Below are 19,267 nucleotides of genomic sequence, written 5' to 3' on the forward strand. Positions count from 1 at the left end.
TTGAGTACATAAAACTATGTGTCTCAAACTAGACATAAAACTAACTTTTTTCAAAACTTTTTTTTTTCAAAACTTTCGAAACTCCAAACATGATCTGATCTTTGTTTAAGTCATAAAAATAAATATACCCTCATGAAAGACAGCATGAACAAGCCTACTATCACAGAGACATTGTGTAATGTCTGTCTAATCCTCCCAGCATTCCATACTAGGCACCCTGATGACTTAGGATAACAGGGGCTTTATCTGTCTTTACCCTGACTCCCAAGCAACCTGGCTGAGAACAGAGCGAATGAGCTAGCAACGACAGGCTTTCAGAGCTCTCCTAAACAACATGACAAGCTGCTTATCAAAGTCCTCAGTCTGCTCAACCTCGAACAAGAGAATCACACAGTCATCCCGGGCCCGTCACAACGCTCGTACGTCTGTCAGTCAGAACATACAAAAAGACCCGATTGAAACCATAGTGTCTGTGGGTATCCTCAAGTAAAACTTAAAACTTTTTCCGTGCCACTTTGCAGACTAGCAAACAAGAAAAAAAAATACAGAACTGCAACAATATAGTCACGCCACTGAAATGTGCTAAATCTCATAGCATGTGGTGTGTTTTACAGCTAGCAGACACACAGTGTGGAAACGCAGACACCTTCTGAATTGTGTTTATTGATGCTTCTATGTTTGGGCTACCTCAATAGCAGTTAGTTAATAGTCGTCCCACGATCTCATTTATCAAATGTGAATGATTTCAAGACAGAATTAATTACAGCCTAAACCCCCCCCCAAAAAAAATAAGTTTGGTTGTGAGACAAACACTGAGTCACACAATCCCGCGGCACTGACTCAGATTGACGTATGACGCCGGAGTAGATGCAAAATCAACACTACAGTTTCGAAGTTACTAAGTCTATAGATTGGCATTTTAAAACAGTATTTTAACTATGGAGATGCATTTCAGTTGGTTTTTATATAAAATCTGATGTTCAGTTAAAAATGTGGTCAAATAAACATGCTTGATCCAAATAGCTTAAAATTTCCCCTCATCAGCTCCTACTAAGACCTGACCTATAAATGACAAAGTCTTCAGTCTAGGGTGTTGGCTCATTCTGAACTCTAAAGGTTCCATTAAGCAGCATCATGCCGTCTTTATGAAAAGGAAAAACGATTTCTCATTTCCTTCTGGTTCACATTTTTTGCTTACTCAAATCCGACGCTCACTAACGTGTGACTATTGACGTTTCATGTCAACGCCTCAAATGAAATTAGTTCCTTTTTTATTACTGCACACAAAGATCATTTAACATAAAGTCAAAGCAGGTGACGTTCACTGACGTAACGAAAGTGTATGTTAGCTAATGTTGAAATGAAATCACCTTCCTGTTGAAGCTTGTCGCAATTATTACATAATCATGAGAATTGAGTGGATCTTCATTTTGTGAATTGATTTTGGTTCATTTAAATAAACATGATCATAAAGCTGAACTGGTACTTGTGCATAAAATAAACCAACCCAAGAGGGTTTTCATAGAAATTCCTATGTAACTTATACACTGCCTGGCCAAAATAAAAGTCGAACAACCTACGATTTTGTTTCGATTCCCAGATACGGGAGTGCCAGCATTGATGGGATAACCTGAATAAATTTAGTACATTCAGGTCAGCAGCTGCCACATAACGTTGCTGAGCCTTAAACCTGAGCAACTGAAGCAACCCCAGATCATAACACTGCCTCCAGAGGCTTGTACAATGGCACATTTTGAAGTGTCTCCATACCTAAGAAGCATGTCTCTTCAGCATCAGTGGGCAAGAAAGCATACAGCATGCTGATTACAGCGCTCAAAAACAGGGCTCCTGTGTGTGTGTTGTATTTCGAGACTAAAGCCTGACCCATATTAAATTTAAGAGGAGAAAGTTTGGAAGGTTGAAAGACAAAAGGACAAAAAAAAACAAAAAACTGTTCACCCAACATTTTAAAACTTCTTTTAAAATCTCCACCAGCGGATACCCGTCATCTCATAATACTGAAGATGGCGCTGGGATTTTAGCAAACAAACTTGCAATCTTGGCCAACTGATACTTGACTGAAGATTCAACTGATACTTGACTGAAGATTCCCATTTCGATTCTGGCTTTTATGAATTTTCATTTATTAATATTAACAGACAGTGTAGTGCATGAATCGCTAAAACAGCTCAGTCCATTGCAAACACTTTTTTTTCAATTTAATAAATGGTCAATTAAGCGGTTCAGGTTACAATAAAAAATTCCGTTAACAATAATACATCGTTAACATGCAGGGTGGTGTACGTGAGCGATAAAGTTTTATATTATTGCTTATATTCTGTAAGCTGAAAAAAAAAGTTGAAAAAACCCTGTCTCTATTTTAAGACAAAGTAGTCAGAGATGAAGCGAAGCAAGTGAGGGTAACGTGTAATATATTTCTGTTTTTTTTTTTATTAAAATGTCTTATTTTTTAAAAAAAGCATCGTTCAGGAAGCATATTAAAGTCACGGTATTAGTATCGAAAACTTCTGAACCATTCCAGTGCTGCGATTTCCAGTGCTGTGTTGAGTAAAACTGTAGCAGAATCGGTTGTGATGTTCTGTTTTATCCAGACAGCAGCTCAGAACAGAGATTCTGTGTATGCGAAGGCACACAGGACGTTCTTTACAGCCTAACCATAGCGCTTGTAAAAGTGTGCATTTGATTTATTTTAATTATAGTTACAAGGATTTTAAAAGTCGTCTATAATCACATATATGAGCCTATTAAATGTTGCACCTTAACTCAGTCATCTTCTATGCCGCTTTATCCTGTATTCAAGGTCGCGGGGACCTGGAGCCTATTGGTTGGGTACATCCTGGACAGGGTGCCTATCCATCGCAGGCACACACACACTACGGGCAATTTGGAAACCGCCAATTAGCCTAACCTACATATCCTTGGACTGTGGGAGGAAACCAGAGTACTCAGAGAAAACCAACCAAGTAAATTTCATACACACAGAGACGGGAATCGAACCCGGACCCTGGAGGTGCAGGGCGACAGTATTAACCACTACACCACCATGCCACCGGTACCAAATTAAATTATTTGCTGTACACAATGTTAAGTGTTTCCAACTTCTTTCTACTCCTTACAGGTATTAAAAAAATCTAAAATTTTTTTCAAGCCGAGGGGAAGTGAAAATTATGAAGCTATAAAGATTGTGGTAGAAGTAACAGGAAGAATTTTAAACTACTTTCACCACGCATTAAAACTGTGTACTGGTCAGTGCTTCACTGTCCTTTAGTGTGCCTACTGTTCTGCTTTTTAGGAGTAATTGTATTGTCTTGTGATGTTTGTAGTCTGGTTATATGCGAGGTCGGCAAAGTACACAAATCCTGTTTTTGAGTAAAATATAGATACCCTAGGGCAAAGAGTAAAGGTATAGATATTTACATAAGCATCTAAAGTACAGGGCTTGTATTAGCTCATGGTAGGCTAGTTCATGATTAATAAAATATCTCCCTCTTTCTCTCTGCTTTCCAAATGTGAACATGCTGTTCTACAACCAGCTTCACTTCTGATTTCAAACACCTGCTACATTATTTGACGTCATTATAAAGACAAGCCACGCAATTACTCATAATCAGCAGGTGGGGAAATTCCCACTACAAATACCACCTGCCACTGTCGTTAAGTAAAAGTACAGATACATGCTGTACTTTTAAAGCCAAGTATAAGTAAAAAGTATTCCCTAATAAAACTACACAAATAAATACAGATATGTGAAATACACACTATTGCACCTAACTACAATAATGAAGTAAATGTACTCGGTTCCCCCATATCTCCGGTTAGTAATAATGCTTATTTTATGATGCACTGTGGTCAAGTGAGGAGGTTGTTTCATTTCACTGTGTGTTGTATTTAGTTGGAAAAAAAAAACTTGACTTTGACCTTGATCCTCCAAAAAGAGCCGGAAACTGTGGCTTGGAAAAGAACAATCTTATCAGCTCATTGCCACATCAAAAAGGGGAAGAAATATGTATTTCTAAATGAATAACAACACAGATACATAACCTATCAACAAAATGCCTTTAAACCCAATTTACTCCACTTTATAAACCAGCTCCACCAACGTCAATGACCCAGTATGATTACTCAAAACAAGCTCATTCCATATGAATGCTGTAAATCATTGGGGATTCATTGGGCCAATGGAAAACAAACATCTACTGCCCCATCACCCCGACACCCTGGAGCAGCATGGCCTATTCAAAATGTATTTTTTCCCAATCAGATCTACAGCACAAGAGCAGATATTTGTTTGTGCATTAAAAAACTGTATGCCAGAATCTGCCATTATATGACTAGAATAGTATCATTAAAAATGACATCCACGCACACACACAAAAAAAAGTTATGAGACTAAAGAATATGAAACTGCATCTAGACCACCAGATGGACTTGCTCAGTGTGAATTGTGTCCTGGTGTGGCAGCTTCTGCTTATCGCTGTAATGTTCAGTGTGTCGTGGGAGTATGTTGGAGATATGCAGTTGCTGCTGCTTTTGTTCGCAGTACTCACCGAGACTGAGGTCTTGTGCTCTGTCCTCCTTGGAGATGTGGACACAGGGCTCTGAGGGAGAAAACATTATGAATTTTCAACTCCCCTTCATAAAAGGAATTCAACTAGTGCTTTAAAGTCTTGCCACATGTCTTTTGTCAACATGATGACCTCGAGGAGGGTCTGTTGGGAGGTTCGTCCGTGATGACCTGTCGCAAAGTTGTCACTTTCATCCAAACATTAAGATTCTGGCATGGGAGTATTACAGACAGCTGATGTCTGAGTGTAATCTGAAATGCTAAGGCTTCTGTCTGCTTTACTAACCAACACAAATAACCAGCAACTGAGAAGAGTCAAGGTTAGACATTCACTATGTGAGAAAATCTCACTTAGCTCAAGACGGTTTCATCAGGAAGCAGAATGAATGTTTATACCTTCACATGTTTTACACAGTGTGATCTTTGCCACAGTTCTGAAGCTTTAAAGGTGCAGTCATTACTGTGAACATTTAGCAAGTGAAATCCCTATATTAAAAAAAAACAATGGACACCAACTTTGGGAAGAGACACTTCTGCCTGGGAGTTATTGCCACATCCCCCATATAGTCCTGACCTCTTACCATGGGAAATCCACATGTTTGGACAATTAAATAAAGGAGTTCCTGGGAGGCTGGTGTTTCAGACGTAATGCAGGCAGTCTGATCATGGATTTGATGTACCGAGAAAAATTTCTTCTTTGGTGGTTTCCAAGTGTTAGTATAAGTTAGTATAGGATAAGTGCCTTAGTGTAGCAGGGGATTATATAGACAAATAAAGGCAGGTTTTACTGTGTTCTGTTATTCTGCACAATCGAGGGTCCTGGTTTGACTTTTAACACTCATGAATTTCACTGCCTGGCCAAAGAAATAAATAAAAAAAACTTTCCAGTTTATGTGTGAAAACGATTGCTCATGCTCCCAGAACCTCTTTCACAGCTTGAGTCTTGGAATAAGCCCGTGCCATCAGGGAAGAAAAAAATCCATAGATGTGATAACCCGGGCATTCCATACATTCAGGTCACCAGTTGACTTCATTTTATTGCCACTTAACATTTCTGAGCAACTGAAGCAACCCCAGATCATAGAGGTTTGTACTGTGGCCACTATGCATGATGGGTACATGGCTTTTTGGGCATTCCTTGACCTTGACGTGACTCATTTTTTTCCATTAATCTCTATTCTTTATGCTCTCTAGCAAATTGAAGCTTTTTTTTCTGATTAGTCTCACTAACAAGTGGTTTTCTTATGGCCACACAGCTGTTTAGTCCCAATTATTCCCAGTCAGTTCTCATTCTATTTTGTGTATGGAAATGCTCTTACTACTACTTAAAGTATTAAACATAGCTATATTTTTATTGTTAGTTTTCTTACCAATTTTACCAAGTGTTTAAGTGATGTCCATTCATGAATTTCTTTTTCCGACCACACTTCTTCCAGAAAGGTGACGATTTAGCACTACCATTTTGGGTTTTAATAATGTGTTAAGGGGTTCTTAACCCAGGTCCAGTAATTTTAAATCTCTTTAGTTGTTTTCTTTACTTGATGCAGCCCAATAATTTGAACCCTTCTCAAATGGTGACTTTTTGTGGCCAGGCAGAAAAACCCAATTTTGGACAATTTTTTTTTCTACTGGCTTTTGCCCAGAATTCAACCACTGACATCTGATGGGGTTTCCCAGACTATATCATGGGAACAAAACAACACAGAGTCTCTTCCTGTCTAGGTTGGATACACTTACTGTATAAAGGATCTTGGTTACTGCTTCATGCTGGACATTTTATACTACCTTATAAGTCTATAGTGGACTGCTTTATACTGTGACACCACAGCGCTCCTGTTTCTCAATTCTCATTAGTTATAATGTACTGAGAACAATTATAACGCAAGAAACAGTATGCAACTTCCAGGTTTTAGATGAATGTTTTGCTAATTTTAAACAAAGAGGGGAAAGGCCATTCATGCTGTAATGCTGTTCTATAATGCTCTGGACTTAAACCAGAGGATTAAGCACTCATTTCCTTCGTGCTCTTAATGTCTGCCTCACAGGTACTCTATTTGTTGTATGGAAACCGTTTCTGTTAGTTTCAGTTTAAGCAGAGATGGATGTTGGTTATGCAGTTAAATAAAGAAGCAGATATCTTGCAGATCAGTCCTACCTGTTGATCTGTGTTGGCCTTCTGTTTTGGTACGTGTGACTGCTCCGTCTGATGCAATGGGCCACTGCTGCCATGAAATCCATTCACTGGAAAGAGACACAGTGGAAGAAAGTGAGCTTCGCGAGCCAAGGAAGGGGAAATGAGCTATTCATATAATCATGCTGCTTTTGATTTCCGGAAAAAGGTCAGGTTTTGAGTGACTCAGAACCCTGCTAATGAAATTCCCAAAACGAATGTTTACGTTCACGACCGAAGGCATGACAAGTCCAAAACAGACGCGCCAAAAGTGTTTTGAGGAGAGTTATTTTTCTGTGGTATTTTTATTCTCGCAACATTTTCATTGCACCTTCCTGTGCTGCGTTCAATTTCAACATCCTCGCCAGTATTTTTAGGACTGAAAGAAAAGCACATGTTGTGATTGTGCTTGAAAACACCGCTCCATTCTATCAGAACAGAAGGCGGGTAGGCGCAAATGTCACCCTCTCAGGGGCCTTATTTAATCTTCAAAAACAACACAGAGCACAATGTATACACGGTCGTAACCCGGCAATGAACGGTCAACCAGATATACGAGAGAGACTTTTGATCAATTTTTTAGCGCGTCAATCAAAGTGCCTGACAAGTACATGTGGATCCTCATGCTCGGTTATATGAGTCAAAAAAATAAACAACACGTCCTCGTGAGTGGTGAAGTCTCTAATAAGACACATCCTTATGTAAAGCTGTCCTCTTCCTAAACACATTAACAGTTTCCTTCCTCCATTTATACTGAGTGACACTGATCTCTCCGGGCTGCATTTCAATTGCATTAGGATCTGCACAGCAGTTGCGACAGTTTTAATTGCATGTTAATTCTATTATCTCGCCACTAAATAAAGGAACTGAGAGGTTCATATTTCCTGCACTTTTGTACCAAATATAGACTCACTGGCCACTTTATTAGCAACCTGCTTATTTATGTTATTGAATCACCATTCTGAAAACCATCATCATCATCATCATAAAGTCAAGGAACAGGAGCTGCATGTTTACCTTAAACATCAGAATAGGGGAAAAATATGGTCACTGTGACGTTGTTAAGATGTCCGAGGACTGTTTAGAGTTGATGGGAATGCTACAGTAATTCAGATAACCACTAGTTACAATCGTTGTGAGCAGAAAAGCATCTTAGAATACACAACACTTTGAGGCGGATTGGTTACAACAACAGAATACACATCAGGTTTCACTCTTTTAATAGAAGGACAGACAATCCTGGACTAAACTGGATGGATGAACATGACCTGGTCTGATAAATCTCAATTCCTGCTGATGCACACAGAGAGTAGGAAGAAACCTTGAGAGGAACCAGACTCAACAGGGAACCCATTCACATTTGAGTGATAATGGACAGCAGGAATTGTTTTGCAGTCATATTGTGTGTTCGGCAGCTGGAAGTTCACTATAAGTTCAATATGAGTTTAGGCTGGTGCTTGTGTGTGTAATGGTGTGGGGAATGTTTTCTTGGCATACACTGGGTCCCTTACAAGCAATTAAATTTCATTTTAATGTGATTATTATCGCTGATCCCTTTATGGCCACAATTTATCCATCTTATAATGGCTACTTTCAGTAAAATAATGCACCGTGTTACAAGGCAGAAGTCGCCTCAAACTGGTTTAATAAACATGACAATGAATTTGAATCCAGAGCGCCTTTGGGATGTGTTAAAACAGGAGATTTTGAGCACAACTGTGCAGCAGTTATGTGATGCAATCATGTTAACATAGACCAGAATCTCAAAACAATGTTTCCAACACTGTGTCCTGGTGGGAACTGGGTGGGGTTGGACTGCAGCTAAGATTTAAGACTGCTCTGGAATCAAGGGGGTTGGCGGATAGAGGGGGTGAGAGGATTACTAAGGTGCTCCTAGTAAATTATGCCAATGTGAATTGAGTCTATATGTGGCTAACATGATAGGGTTTCATGTAAAAACAAGTTTCTCCATCAAGGCTGTTTAAACAGCAGGGGAATCTATAACTATTGCATTTATCATTACAGCTTGATCATACCCCCCCAGAGTGACAAAGATTACATCAATGTGCTGACTCTATTTATGGCATCGTTTATTTAACCACATGAGATATATAAGTCACCAAAGTAAGTGCCATAAAGTCACCAACGCAGAAGTTTAAAATAGAGCGTTAATCAAAACTTGGCCATCTTTTGGGACTCACAGTGTGGGTGTGTGTGTGTGGGAGGTTTGTGAATAATAAGAATAAAAGGGAAAGAAGGTTAATACAATGCACTACATCTACAAAACCACTATCATGGAAATCATGCATTTATTTATGAAAATGTGTATATTCAGTCACCTCCAGAATTGTTGCCAGTCGCCATTAAAAACTGAATATATATAGTATAATGAATAAAACATGTAATATTTCTGTAAACTTAGTATATGGGCAGTATTTAAACATGTTTTAAAAACATTTGAAACTAAAAAAAATTAAAGTAGTGCATTTTTTGGCAAACCATGAGCTTCAACACTTTTTTTTTTGGCCCTGGGGTGAATGGCATTCCTGAACATTAAACACTTGTAGACACCTTTGGAGAGAATTTGAGCCACTTTTTCATAACTGTCCTTTTTAATTTACAACAAGGGGTTTAACATACTTTGAATTCAGAAACATTGCAAAACCCTAACGTCTAGATTTATATTGTAGCGTTTTTACGCCGGGAAGAATGCTGGAGAGACGAGTGAGCTTATTTGCTACCCAATGCAATGGCTGGGAGTACTTTATTAAGCACACAGCATGTAAGGCATGAGCAGCACCTTCACTCAGGAGCCTACATCCAATTCAGCACTAGCTTGAACTGGAGCACATTTCACACGTCACACACACCTCTCACACACAACAGGGCCTAAGCCACTAAACAGAACACCTTTCCCCAACATGGTGAACACACACCGACATCCCCGCAAGGCATGCTGGTCGTCAGCCGCCGCCCACGCCACAATATGTTGATTTGGATGCGTGTTTAAAGTCATTATCTTCTATTTTTGGTCTGAATAAGGCACCAGAACACACACAGCACTGCAGGTAAAGAGCCCACAGCTACCAACCCAGCCTGTAAACTCCCCATATCTCAATCTGATCAAGCACCCATGGGATCCCCCCCAAAAAACAAGTCCAATCCAGGGAGGTTCCACCCCACAATCCATAACACCTAAAGGATCCACCGCCAACATCCTGGTGCCAGAAATTACAGCAAACCTCCAGGGGCCGTGTAGAGCCACACACGATGGGCAAGAGCTTCGCAGGTGGCACAAGAGGAACTTATGTAATACTGGGCATAATGATTTGTATTGTAATGTCTAGACTGATCAGTGTAACTCGACAACCCAAATTCCGGAAAAGTTTGGACATTTATTACATTTTAATAAAAATTTGAGATAAGACTAAAAGACGTTTAAAACACATGGGCCAATATTTATTACACAATAGAATGGGGAAATTTTACACTTTTATGCACAAAATTAGCTCATTTCGAATTTGTCGCCTGCTACAGGTCTCAAAAAATTTGGAACGGGGGCATGTTTCCCATGGTGTAGCATCTCCTCTTCTTTTCAAAACAGTTGATGTCTGAGCATTGACGTTAGGAGTTTCTGGAGTTTTGGTGTTGGAATTTGGTCCCATTCTTGCCTGATAAACGTTTTCAGCTGCTGAAGAGTTTGTGGTCGTCTTTGACGTATTTTTTGCTTAATGATGCGCCAAATGTTCTCTATAGGTGAAAGACCTGGACTACAGGCAGGCCAATTCAGCACCTGGACTCTTCTACTACAAAGCCATGCTGCTGTAATAGCTGCTACTGTATATGTGGTTTTGCATCGTCCTGCTAAAAAACACAAGGCTTGTCTGAAATAGACGCCATCTAAAACATTTATATACCTTTCAGCTTTCATAATTTCACTAAAACACGCAAGCTGCCCATACTGTGCACTTATGTACCCCCATACCCTCAGAGATGCTTGCTTTTGAACTGAACGGTCTCCCTCCTTTTTAGCCCGGAGGACACGGCATCCGTAATTTCCAATAATGTTACATTTGAACTCGTCTGAACATAGAACGCTTTTCCACTTTGAAACAGTCCATTTTAAATGAGCCTTGGCCCACTTGACACAACAGTGCTTCTGGACCATGTTCATATATGGCTTTTTTTTTGCATGATAGACCTTTAGTTGGTATCTGCAGATGGCATGGCGGATTGTGGTTTCTGGAAGTATTCCTGGGCCCATTTAGTAAAGTCAATGACCCAATATAATATGATAAGTGATGCAGTGTTGTCTGAGGTCCTGAAAACTATGGACATCCAATAAAGGTCTTTGCTCTTATCTCTTACGCACAGAGATTTCTTCAAGTTATTCACTGTAGATGATGAGATTTGCAAAGCCTTTGCCATTTGACATTGAAGAACATTGTCTCTCTAACAGATTGGAAAGGCTCTGCCCATCTGTACTTCTGAGAGACTCTGCCTCTCTAAGACATCCCTTTTATAATTAATCATGTTACAGACCTGATGCTAGATGTTCTCCTAGCTAAATCTTTTTAAAATTACTTGCTTTTCCAGCCCTTATTTGCCTTCTTTCCAACTTTTTTAAGACATGTTACAGGCATCAAATTTGAAATGAGCTCATTTAGTGGATAAAAGTGTTACATTTCTCAGTTTAAACATTTAGGTTTTCTATGATCTATTGTGAATAAAATATTGGCTTGTGTGATTTGAAAGTCTTAGATCTCATTTTAATTAAATTAAAAAAACGTCCTAACTTTCCTGGAGTTCGGGTTGTATATTATGAAAGCCCCAGGAAACTACCAGTAAAACAGCTTCAGTCAACAATCTACTACCATATTTTGAGTAGTAGGTGCTTTTCCTTATGTACAATCCACTGTGTAGTTATTTAATGGGGACACAGATGGGCCCCTCATGTTTAGACCATACGCGCAGGAACCAAAGGCCAGCCCGTCTGAAAATAGCTTTGGCTTTCAGTTGAATACAAAGCAATCCATGACTTCAGCATCCGTGACTGCAAATAAATCACCTTTTACTGAACAAGCGCTAAGGTTTAAACCAAAGATAAAATTTAACCTCAGGAAATGAAGTATCAGTGTAATTCCATGTAAGGATATAAACCCTCCAGATCACAATGTTGTAATGTTTTAATACACTGTTTACTTGCCTTCAGAACCTTCAGCATCAGAGTGAAACCTTTATAAGTCTTGTAAGCCATAACTGAAATGAATTTACTTTCTGGTAAATGTTTGAACTTTCATCTAAATCCTGAGAAGAGATGTTTTGTAAGGAAATCACACCCACCCGTTGGTAAGGAGTTCTTGTGTCGCAGTAATGTTTTGGGTGTCCCAGGGACACTGGAAGGCCTTTCCCATGTAGTCTCTGCAACAAAAGGGAGAATGGTTGAATGTTTCAGTAAGAGTGCTGTGATGGATCTGGAAGTGCATTGTAGCTAAAGCAATCTGGATCAATTAATCCCCTTTAAAAAAAAATCCTAATTTGCACAGCTTTAATTAACTTGCGTACTAGGATTGAGAGGGATACATTAAAGATCGGCTTTCAAAATAAATCTGACGGTGATTGCGCTAGTTAACACTGGCTCAGATATCTCCAGTACACAAACCGACGCAGGAGAAGGAACACTGGAATAACTTAACAGCCAAAGTGCAGCAGGACTGACGATGTTATCTATAGGGCTTTGTACAAAGCTTTGAACAATGGAGAAAGCGAAGCTCATCTGTTTAGCGCAAATGGCATGCATGAAGAAGAGATTTGGCAGTATGAGTTTAAGATCTTCCAGAAATGGATTACAATGTCATCAGAGGGCATTTATCATACGACTTTTTTCTCTACGCGTCTTTGAGTTTGTTCGTAATGAGGCAATCGATATTATGAAAGGCATCAGCTAAACTGGTGATGATAATGTAATTGCCTACAGACTGCTAATGTAGAGGAGACATGTTTCCTTCTCATAAACGTCAATAACGTTATGTAAGTCTAATTAGCATGTCAACGATGCCCTTCTGATTAGGTTTATTCTGTCTGCTAATGCGCAACCGATCCTAAAACGTTCCTCCCGTCACTTTCCTCCGTCTGACTCGAATATCAATGGGCTCGCTTTAGATACTGTGGGTATTCATCAAGATAAAATCGAAGCATGGAAAAGACGAAAAATCTATGCAGAATCAGTCAGTGTCTTTGGAAATGTAATGAAAGACTAAAGAAAAATGCATGCAGATCATTTAATAATCTGCGACTCAGAACTGGTTACCAAGCAACAAGCATCTGCACTAAACATAAATCAAATGATCTCGTTTAAACAAACGTCCTGCAACAAGACAGCAGGACGCTCATGTCCTCCGATCTCTCTCTCTCTTTTTTTTTTTTTTTATTAAAGTGAATTTCTACAACAACAGGGAGGATATCATGTACATCTGATCTATAAGGAAGATAAGTAATATGTTGTACATATTGCCCTAGTTCTGTCTATTTGTGAAGTCCATCTTTTATTTATCGCCATCTGTAACAGCCTCGGCTGTGGCGCCTGCTGTTCCCGTCTCCCAATTCACTCTTGCATTACCTTCATTTCTCGGTGATCCTAAGCAATTTCAACATCTGACATTTTTAAAATGGTGTGTCGTTTACTGTGACATTTTTTGTCTATGGAGCAGCCTAATTATTGAGAAGAAGAAAACTTTAATTTTATGTCATTCAAAGCCAAGTTTCATTCATAAGGTTTAAAAAGTTCGAGCTTTTCCCAATTTTGTTTTTTTTATCTTTCCTTATCCATAACCCCCCTGAGCGATAGACCCTATATTAATAAGACAAACTCTGCAAAGCATGGAAAGGAAAGTAAAATAAGGGATGCATTTATGCTGATCCTACGTATTAGTAACATTGTACATCCCAATAATACCTTGCTCATTTACCCATACTCGTATGAATAAAAATACATCCAATTCCATGCAATGCTTTGTTGTTTCATACAATGACCAGACAATGCAAAATGAAAAGAGTCTGGACTTATGATTAATAATGGCTATCAAAACAAAGCAGACTGCAAACTATCAAGTAGAGCAGATACATCATCTTTCCATAATAATAACAGATAACAGCTCTTAAACAAATAACAGCTCTTAAATAAGGCACTATAAGTCCTTGACAATAAGGCATTCTGATACAATGAAAACAAAGAAAAGTATTTTCAGCTGCTGTAAAACGTTTAAATAGTGCAAGCGTAGTACAGAATATGTCCATGAGCCCACGCAATTGTTCCCGTAAACATTCAGCAAATGGAACACCAGATCCTTAAAAACTCACAGATAACTTGCCACCAACTTACAGAAGACATGCATCTAGCTGTGGGAATTGTACACACAATCATTGGCACGTTACAGGAACTAACTGGGAGTTACTGCCACATTCCCATACAGTACTGCCCTCACTCCAAGCCATTTTCACATGTTTGGGGCCTTAAAGGAGTTCCTGGGAGGCCAGAAGGGCTTTGGTGTGCTGAGTGTACTTAATACCTCAATGGTATCCAAACAGAAATAAAACGAGGTATAATTGCATTAGTGCGGAGAAATACAGGAGGGAACTAAAGGGAGTTTTTATTCTCATAACTGTGTTCTGATATTCTGCAAGTTCCAAAGTCCCTGTGTGACTTGAACGACCCTCGTATGTAGGTTGCTCAGATTGATATTAGTATTGTTTCCGGTTTCAGTAAATATGGGTGTAGAAAAAGTACTAGTACTTATTACTCAGTTTCAAAACATATTTCTCAGGAAAAGGTCTTGGCAGGGACATTCCGGGATGGGCGGTTTATGGTACTATGGGCATGTAAACGTTGATAAAAAGGGCAAATAACAGAAGAGCACTTCTGATCCGGTCAGTATATAACTAAACAAGGTGCTAGAAAGTCTGGATCCATGGACAATTTTTCCTTTTATGAAATTTGACATTTAACATTTTAGTTCCCACCAAAAATGTCTAACAATAAAGGACTCAACTGGACCTGACCTCTCAGTCAAACCAACACCACTTAATCTTTTGTGTGTGTGAGTTTATGTGTGTGTTGGGGATTGTCGGAACTAATACATAATTCTTGCAGCAAAAGAGGAAATAATTTCTGCAGATCATCAAATCTCATGCAATAAGGACTGTTCTGGTATTAACTATACACACAACTGCTGATGAGCCTTTGCTGTAATCCATCCTTTATTTATTTGCCAATGCATCCAGCCTTTCGGGCCACCCAAATTCAATTTAGAACTCTCTGTCCAGGCTTATGCTTTTTTTTGGCAAGTTCAATATTTCTTTCTGTCCTCCATGACGTTTGTCCAATTCAGGCACGTTGTGGCATAATGGGTATAACCACCAGGGCAGTCAGCCACTTAACCAGAAAGCTGCTACACAGAACAGGAAGGAAACCACACAGCACAACACCCCCACACCATCACACTATACCCATCGTGTCTCCATGGTAACTAAACAACACAACACAACAGAACATAACACAACATAACGTAAGGCACGCTGACATGAGACCCTTAGAAACCATATTTCTAAACTAAAGCTCGGTTTGTTGTGATATGACACATTAGGGGTTTTCTTCATGGTTCACAGAATGTGTTTCCTCAACAAGTAATCCTTGTGCCGGGGATGTCTTCAAGCAGTGACGGAACACAGGGTAAACAAATTAGTGATGGAGGTCATTTATAGTAGTACATTAGGGGATTTGTGTGAGTGACAGGTAGGCATTCATATAAATTCTTGTTTACACATTAACAACTTTAGTGAGGGATGGGGAATCAGATTTATAGGGACCAGCTGCCTCATTTGCCTTGAAACCTGTCAGAGACACTGAAACCGAGGCAAGCTCAAAGCAACAGGAACCAAAACGCTATAGCTTTCTCAAATCAAGATCTACCGATGGAGGAGATTTCATTATTGGGCGTTCCCTCTCATAATCTCTCATAATTCTCATAAAGTGACATTTTAAACAGCAAATGATAGTAGTTGCTTAGATTTAACTTATTAGTAGTTACCGACAGATTCTAAAGCCCCCAACAACACATTATATTGTATAATGCTGATATTTAATTAAAAAAAAAAAATAATAAACTTAAAAGGTAGCCATGTAGTATCACTAGTAGCACATGCTAACTGTCAACCGGCTTCGTTAAAGCGTCAGCCTGCCATGCTAGGCATGTTACGGAACAACTGGGAAGTTTATCACATCAGGATGTACAAGTTAGCTTAAACTACTTTCTCTCCCTATAATATAGAAAGTTAAATATCTTGTGCAGCGCAGCCATAATTTGCCACAATGGCACCCTGGTTAAAAAATATATGCTAGAAGAAATGCTAGGAAGATTACTGTTACACGGTTTCAGCGACATGCATTCGGTCATTTCGACATCTTCAGATTTTACTTTCGCAAAGATTAGAATGACTCAGGAATAAGTATACAGTAAAAATGTGAATACGGAGAGTCAGTAGTGAGAATTAAATCCTGAGTAATACTGTTCTTAGACCAGATCCTCAATTAGTCATCTTGAGAATGCACAGATGGATGTCTTTTGGGTGGAGAAAGAGGATGTAGGACAGTCCACTGAGAAACAGACACAGTGCTGATTGTTTCAAAGTGATGTGTGGAGACAAAAGGAGATATCTTGAACAAGCCTGTGATCTAATGACACCGCCCTGTACCATCTTCACATACTCAAACTGCACAGCAATGCTCGGGGGATGACAATATAGACAGGCGTAGGGTTTATTAATCTAAAAAAAAAAGGTGCTGCAAAAAGCATGTGTAGGGGCTTACACTGTAATCTTAAAGTTAAACCAGGAAATTTGATAGGGTAAATACATATATATGCATATATATTCTCTATATAATTCCCTGCTACACTAATGCATGTCTCCCGGAGTTTCACTAGTGCTTGGATACACGCAATGTAGAAAGTTTTCTTAATCACCCCTAGCTAACAGTCTCATCATCGTACTGTGTTTAAAGTCTCCTGTAAATGCCACTTTGTTTTATGTTACAAGAAATACCATCACAAATCATGGTTTGACTTGAATGCCCCTTGTATTTTACCCCCTTCCCCATATTCTCCCCATGTAGTAAATTTTAAACTAAACTTCAGTCTAAACTGTAGCATTTGTCAGTGTATTGTAGTTGAATACATTCAGATGTGCTCACCGTTGCTTACAGTGTTGACGTAGTACTTGCATCCCTGTGGTGACATGTAACACTTCCAGTCTTTTGGCAGCGGGGTTTGGAAAGGATCCTCACCAGGCAGCACACTCAAGGAGGCAGATTTCTGAATGAACAAACCAAAGAGTCTTATTACAAGTCATGGTATGCCAAAAATACTTAATCGCTCCCATGTATTCTGACAATACAGCAGATAACACTAACAACTTAGTATTTCATTTGTTTGGGTATTATATTACTTATCACTCATCATCATTATCATTATTCTTCAAATGGCATTCCAACAATAAAATAAAATCAATTATGAGCAAAAGACATTCTCAAGTATTCTTCATTACATTAGGCATTCAGAAACAAATCAAATAAAACTGAACCACGTCATAACAACATATTCATGACCCCAAAATATAAATATTTTATAATACTTAAATAAACCATTTCAATAGATGAGGTAATAGAAATGTTTTCTCTCAATAATATACACAGTTATACACCCTGCTGTATAATGCCCTAACAGTGTCACTTAAACCTAAGAAGCCTAATCACAGGCATTAATTCCTGAAGTGAAGCACCGTCTGGAATGTCCTCGCTGTAAAACCCTCGCCGCATTTCAGCTGTGGTATTTTACTAAAGTTTTTCTAAAGCTTAGCTCATAGAGCTTTTTTCCTGGCCAGAAATTTCCATAGTCAGGAATGCTGGACATGTAAGAGGCATGCTCTCCCATCCAAAACACCACACTAAATTACATATATAGCATCCATAGGGAGAAATGTAAGACTTACACACATTATTTAACATCATTACTTAATCACAATGTCAAAACCAAATCATTAACTTCTTAAAGTGTTAAAACTTTGCTACTTTAAGCTTCCTTGTAAACGACTGAAGTGAGAAAGATCAGGAGTCCTGATAAAGAAAACCTTCCTAGCAACAAAACTAATGAGACAAAACAGTTGGCTGTGATATAATACTTGTAGTATAGTAATATGGAAACTTCCCCATTTCGTATTTAATTTGTTAGTATTAGTCATTTATTTTCATTTTGATGTATAGGGGCAAGAAATACAATCATGCAAATGTATGAAATGTTATATGGGGACATTAAAAAGAGGAAAGTTGCCCCTCGCATGATGCATGCTCAAAATGTTTCTGGGAGCCTACAGATTACATTCTAGACTAATGTACAGGGATGGGTTCCTGTGAACACCGGTTCCCAGGCATAAATAATCAGCGATTGGTTGTTGCAACTATAAATGCAAGCTAGTGGGACTTTTACATGCCAGTAGTAAGTCGATTGAGCCTGTATAACCAGTAGCTGTGACATAAGCTGGAAAGTGATAATAAAGGCGAGGGAGTCACTTAAATCCTAACTTGACGTGTTTCAACTGTGCATGCCATAGACTTCGGACTTGCCTCTGTACAGATGTTATGCACCGTACATTGTTACAAACCGAATTAAAGATTATACTGACATGTACAAATAGGCTCAGACACTTACACACCCTCCACTGCGAGCACATCTTCCAACAGCTGATCCTGATCTAAATTTTTTTCAAATCTTCCAGGATAGACTGTTAGACCAATCTGGTAAATACTATTTATCTAATGTAGAGGACACATGGTTTCCACACCCAAAGCTGGAGGAAATATACATCACAGCTTTCCTTGCATTCCACAGTTATCCTGCTGGGAAAGTAAGCAATACCCAGTCAGGGAAAGAATGCTTTAAATACCTGAACACACTGACACAGAGGCACAAAATAATCTTAAGCTTTGATCATTTCATTTTTAGAGACTTGACTTGACAGTTATTATTTTCAGCATTGCCATGGAGACACAGACAGTATCTGTAACAGAGAAGCGTTTGTGGTCACTATAACTGACCAGATAAAATCATTACAAGCATAAATAGAAGCATGCAGTCGATATAAACAATATCTTATACTATATTTTCTTCTTTCAATATAAAAATCATAACTTTTATATTTAAAAGCATATTCGTAATAAAAAATTTATTTTTACAAAAAAATTGCTTAACGCCTATTCAGCAATTTTGCTAAGGATCACTACTATCGCTCTTTTCCAGAGTTGCATTAACCCGAGCTAAAAGTTTCAACAGAGATTTACAGAAAAAGTCCTGGTGCAGCATGCTGGTTCCTCATGCACATGTGAGTCAGTCTTTCCTGAGCCAAAAAGAGATCTTTTAACATGTACACAGCACATGATTTTCCATCATTACAAGTCCAACATC

The 19,267-nt window shown here is 38.8% G+C and overlaps 1 protein-coding gene across 2 annotated transcripts in view; it reads right to left on the minus strand.

The window, feature by feature from the left end:
- Positions 1–19,267, minus strand: part of LOC128541368 (growth arrest-specific protein 7-like) — a 51,061-nt gene that overhangs the window by 22,864 nt on the left and 8,930 nt on the right. The window contains exons 2-5 of one of the 2 annotated variants that reach the window (XM_053511749.1): positions 17,002–17,122; positions 12,099–12,176; positions 6,741–6,826; positions 4,569–4,619 (exon numbers count right to left, since the gene is read on the minus strand). In XM_053511749.1, coding sequence (XP_053367724.1) covers positions 4,569–4,619; positions 6,741–6,826; positions 12,099–12,176; positions 17,002–17,122 — 336 coding nt within the window. The remainder of the gene's footprint in view (positions 1–4,568; positions 4,620–6,740; positions 6,827–12,098; positions 12,177–17,001; positions 17,123–19,267) is intronic. The other variant, XM_053511750.1, reaches the window with a different exon arrangement.

This window comes from Clarias gariepinus, chromosome 14 (genome assembly GCF_024256425.1).
Source record: "Clarias gariepinus isolate MV-2021 ecotype Netherlands chromosome 14, CGAR_prim_01v2, whole genome shotgun sequence".
NCBI lineage: Eukaryota > Metazoa > Chordata > Actinopteri > Siluriformes > Clariidae > Clarias > Clarias gariepinus.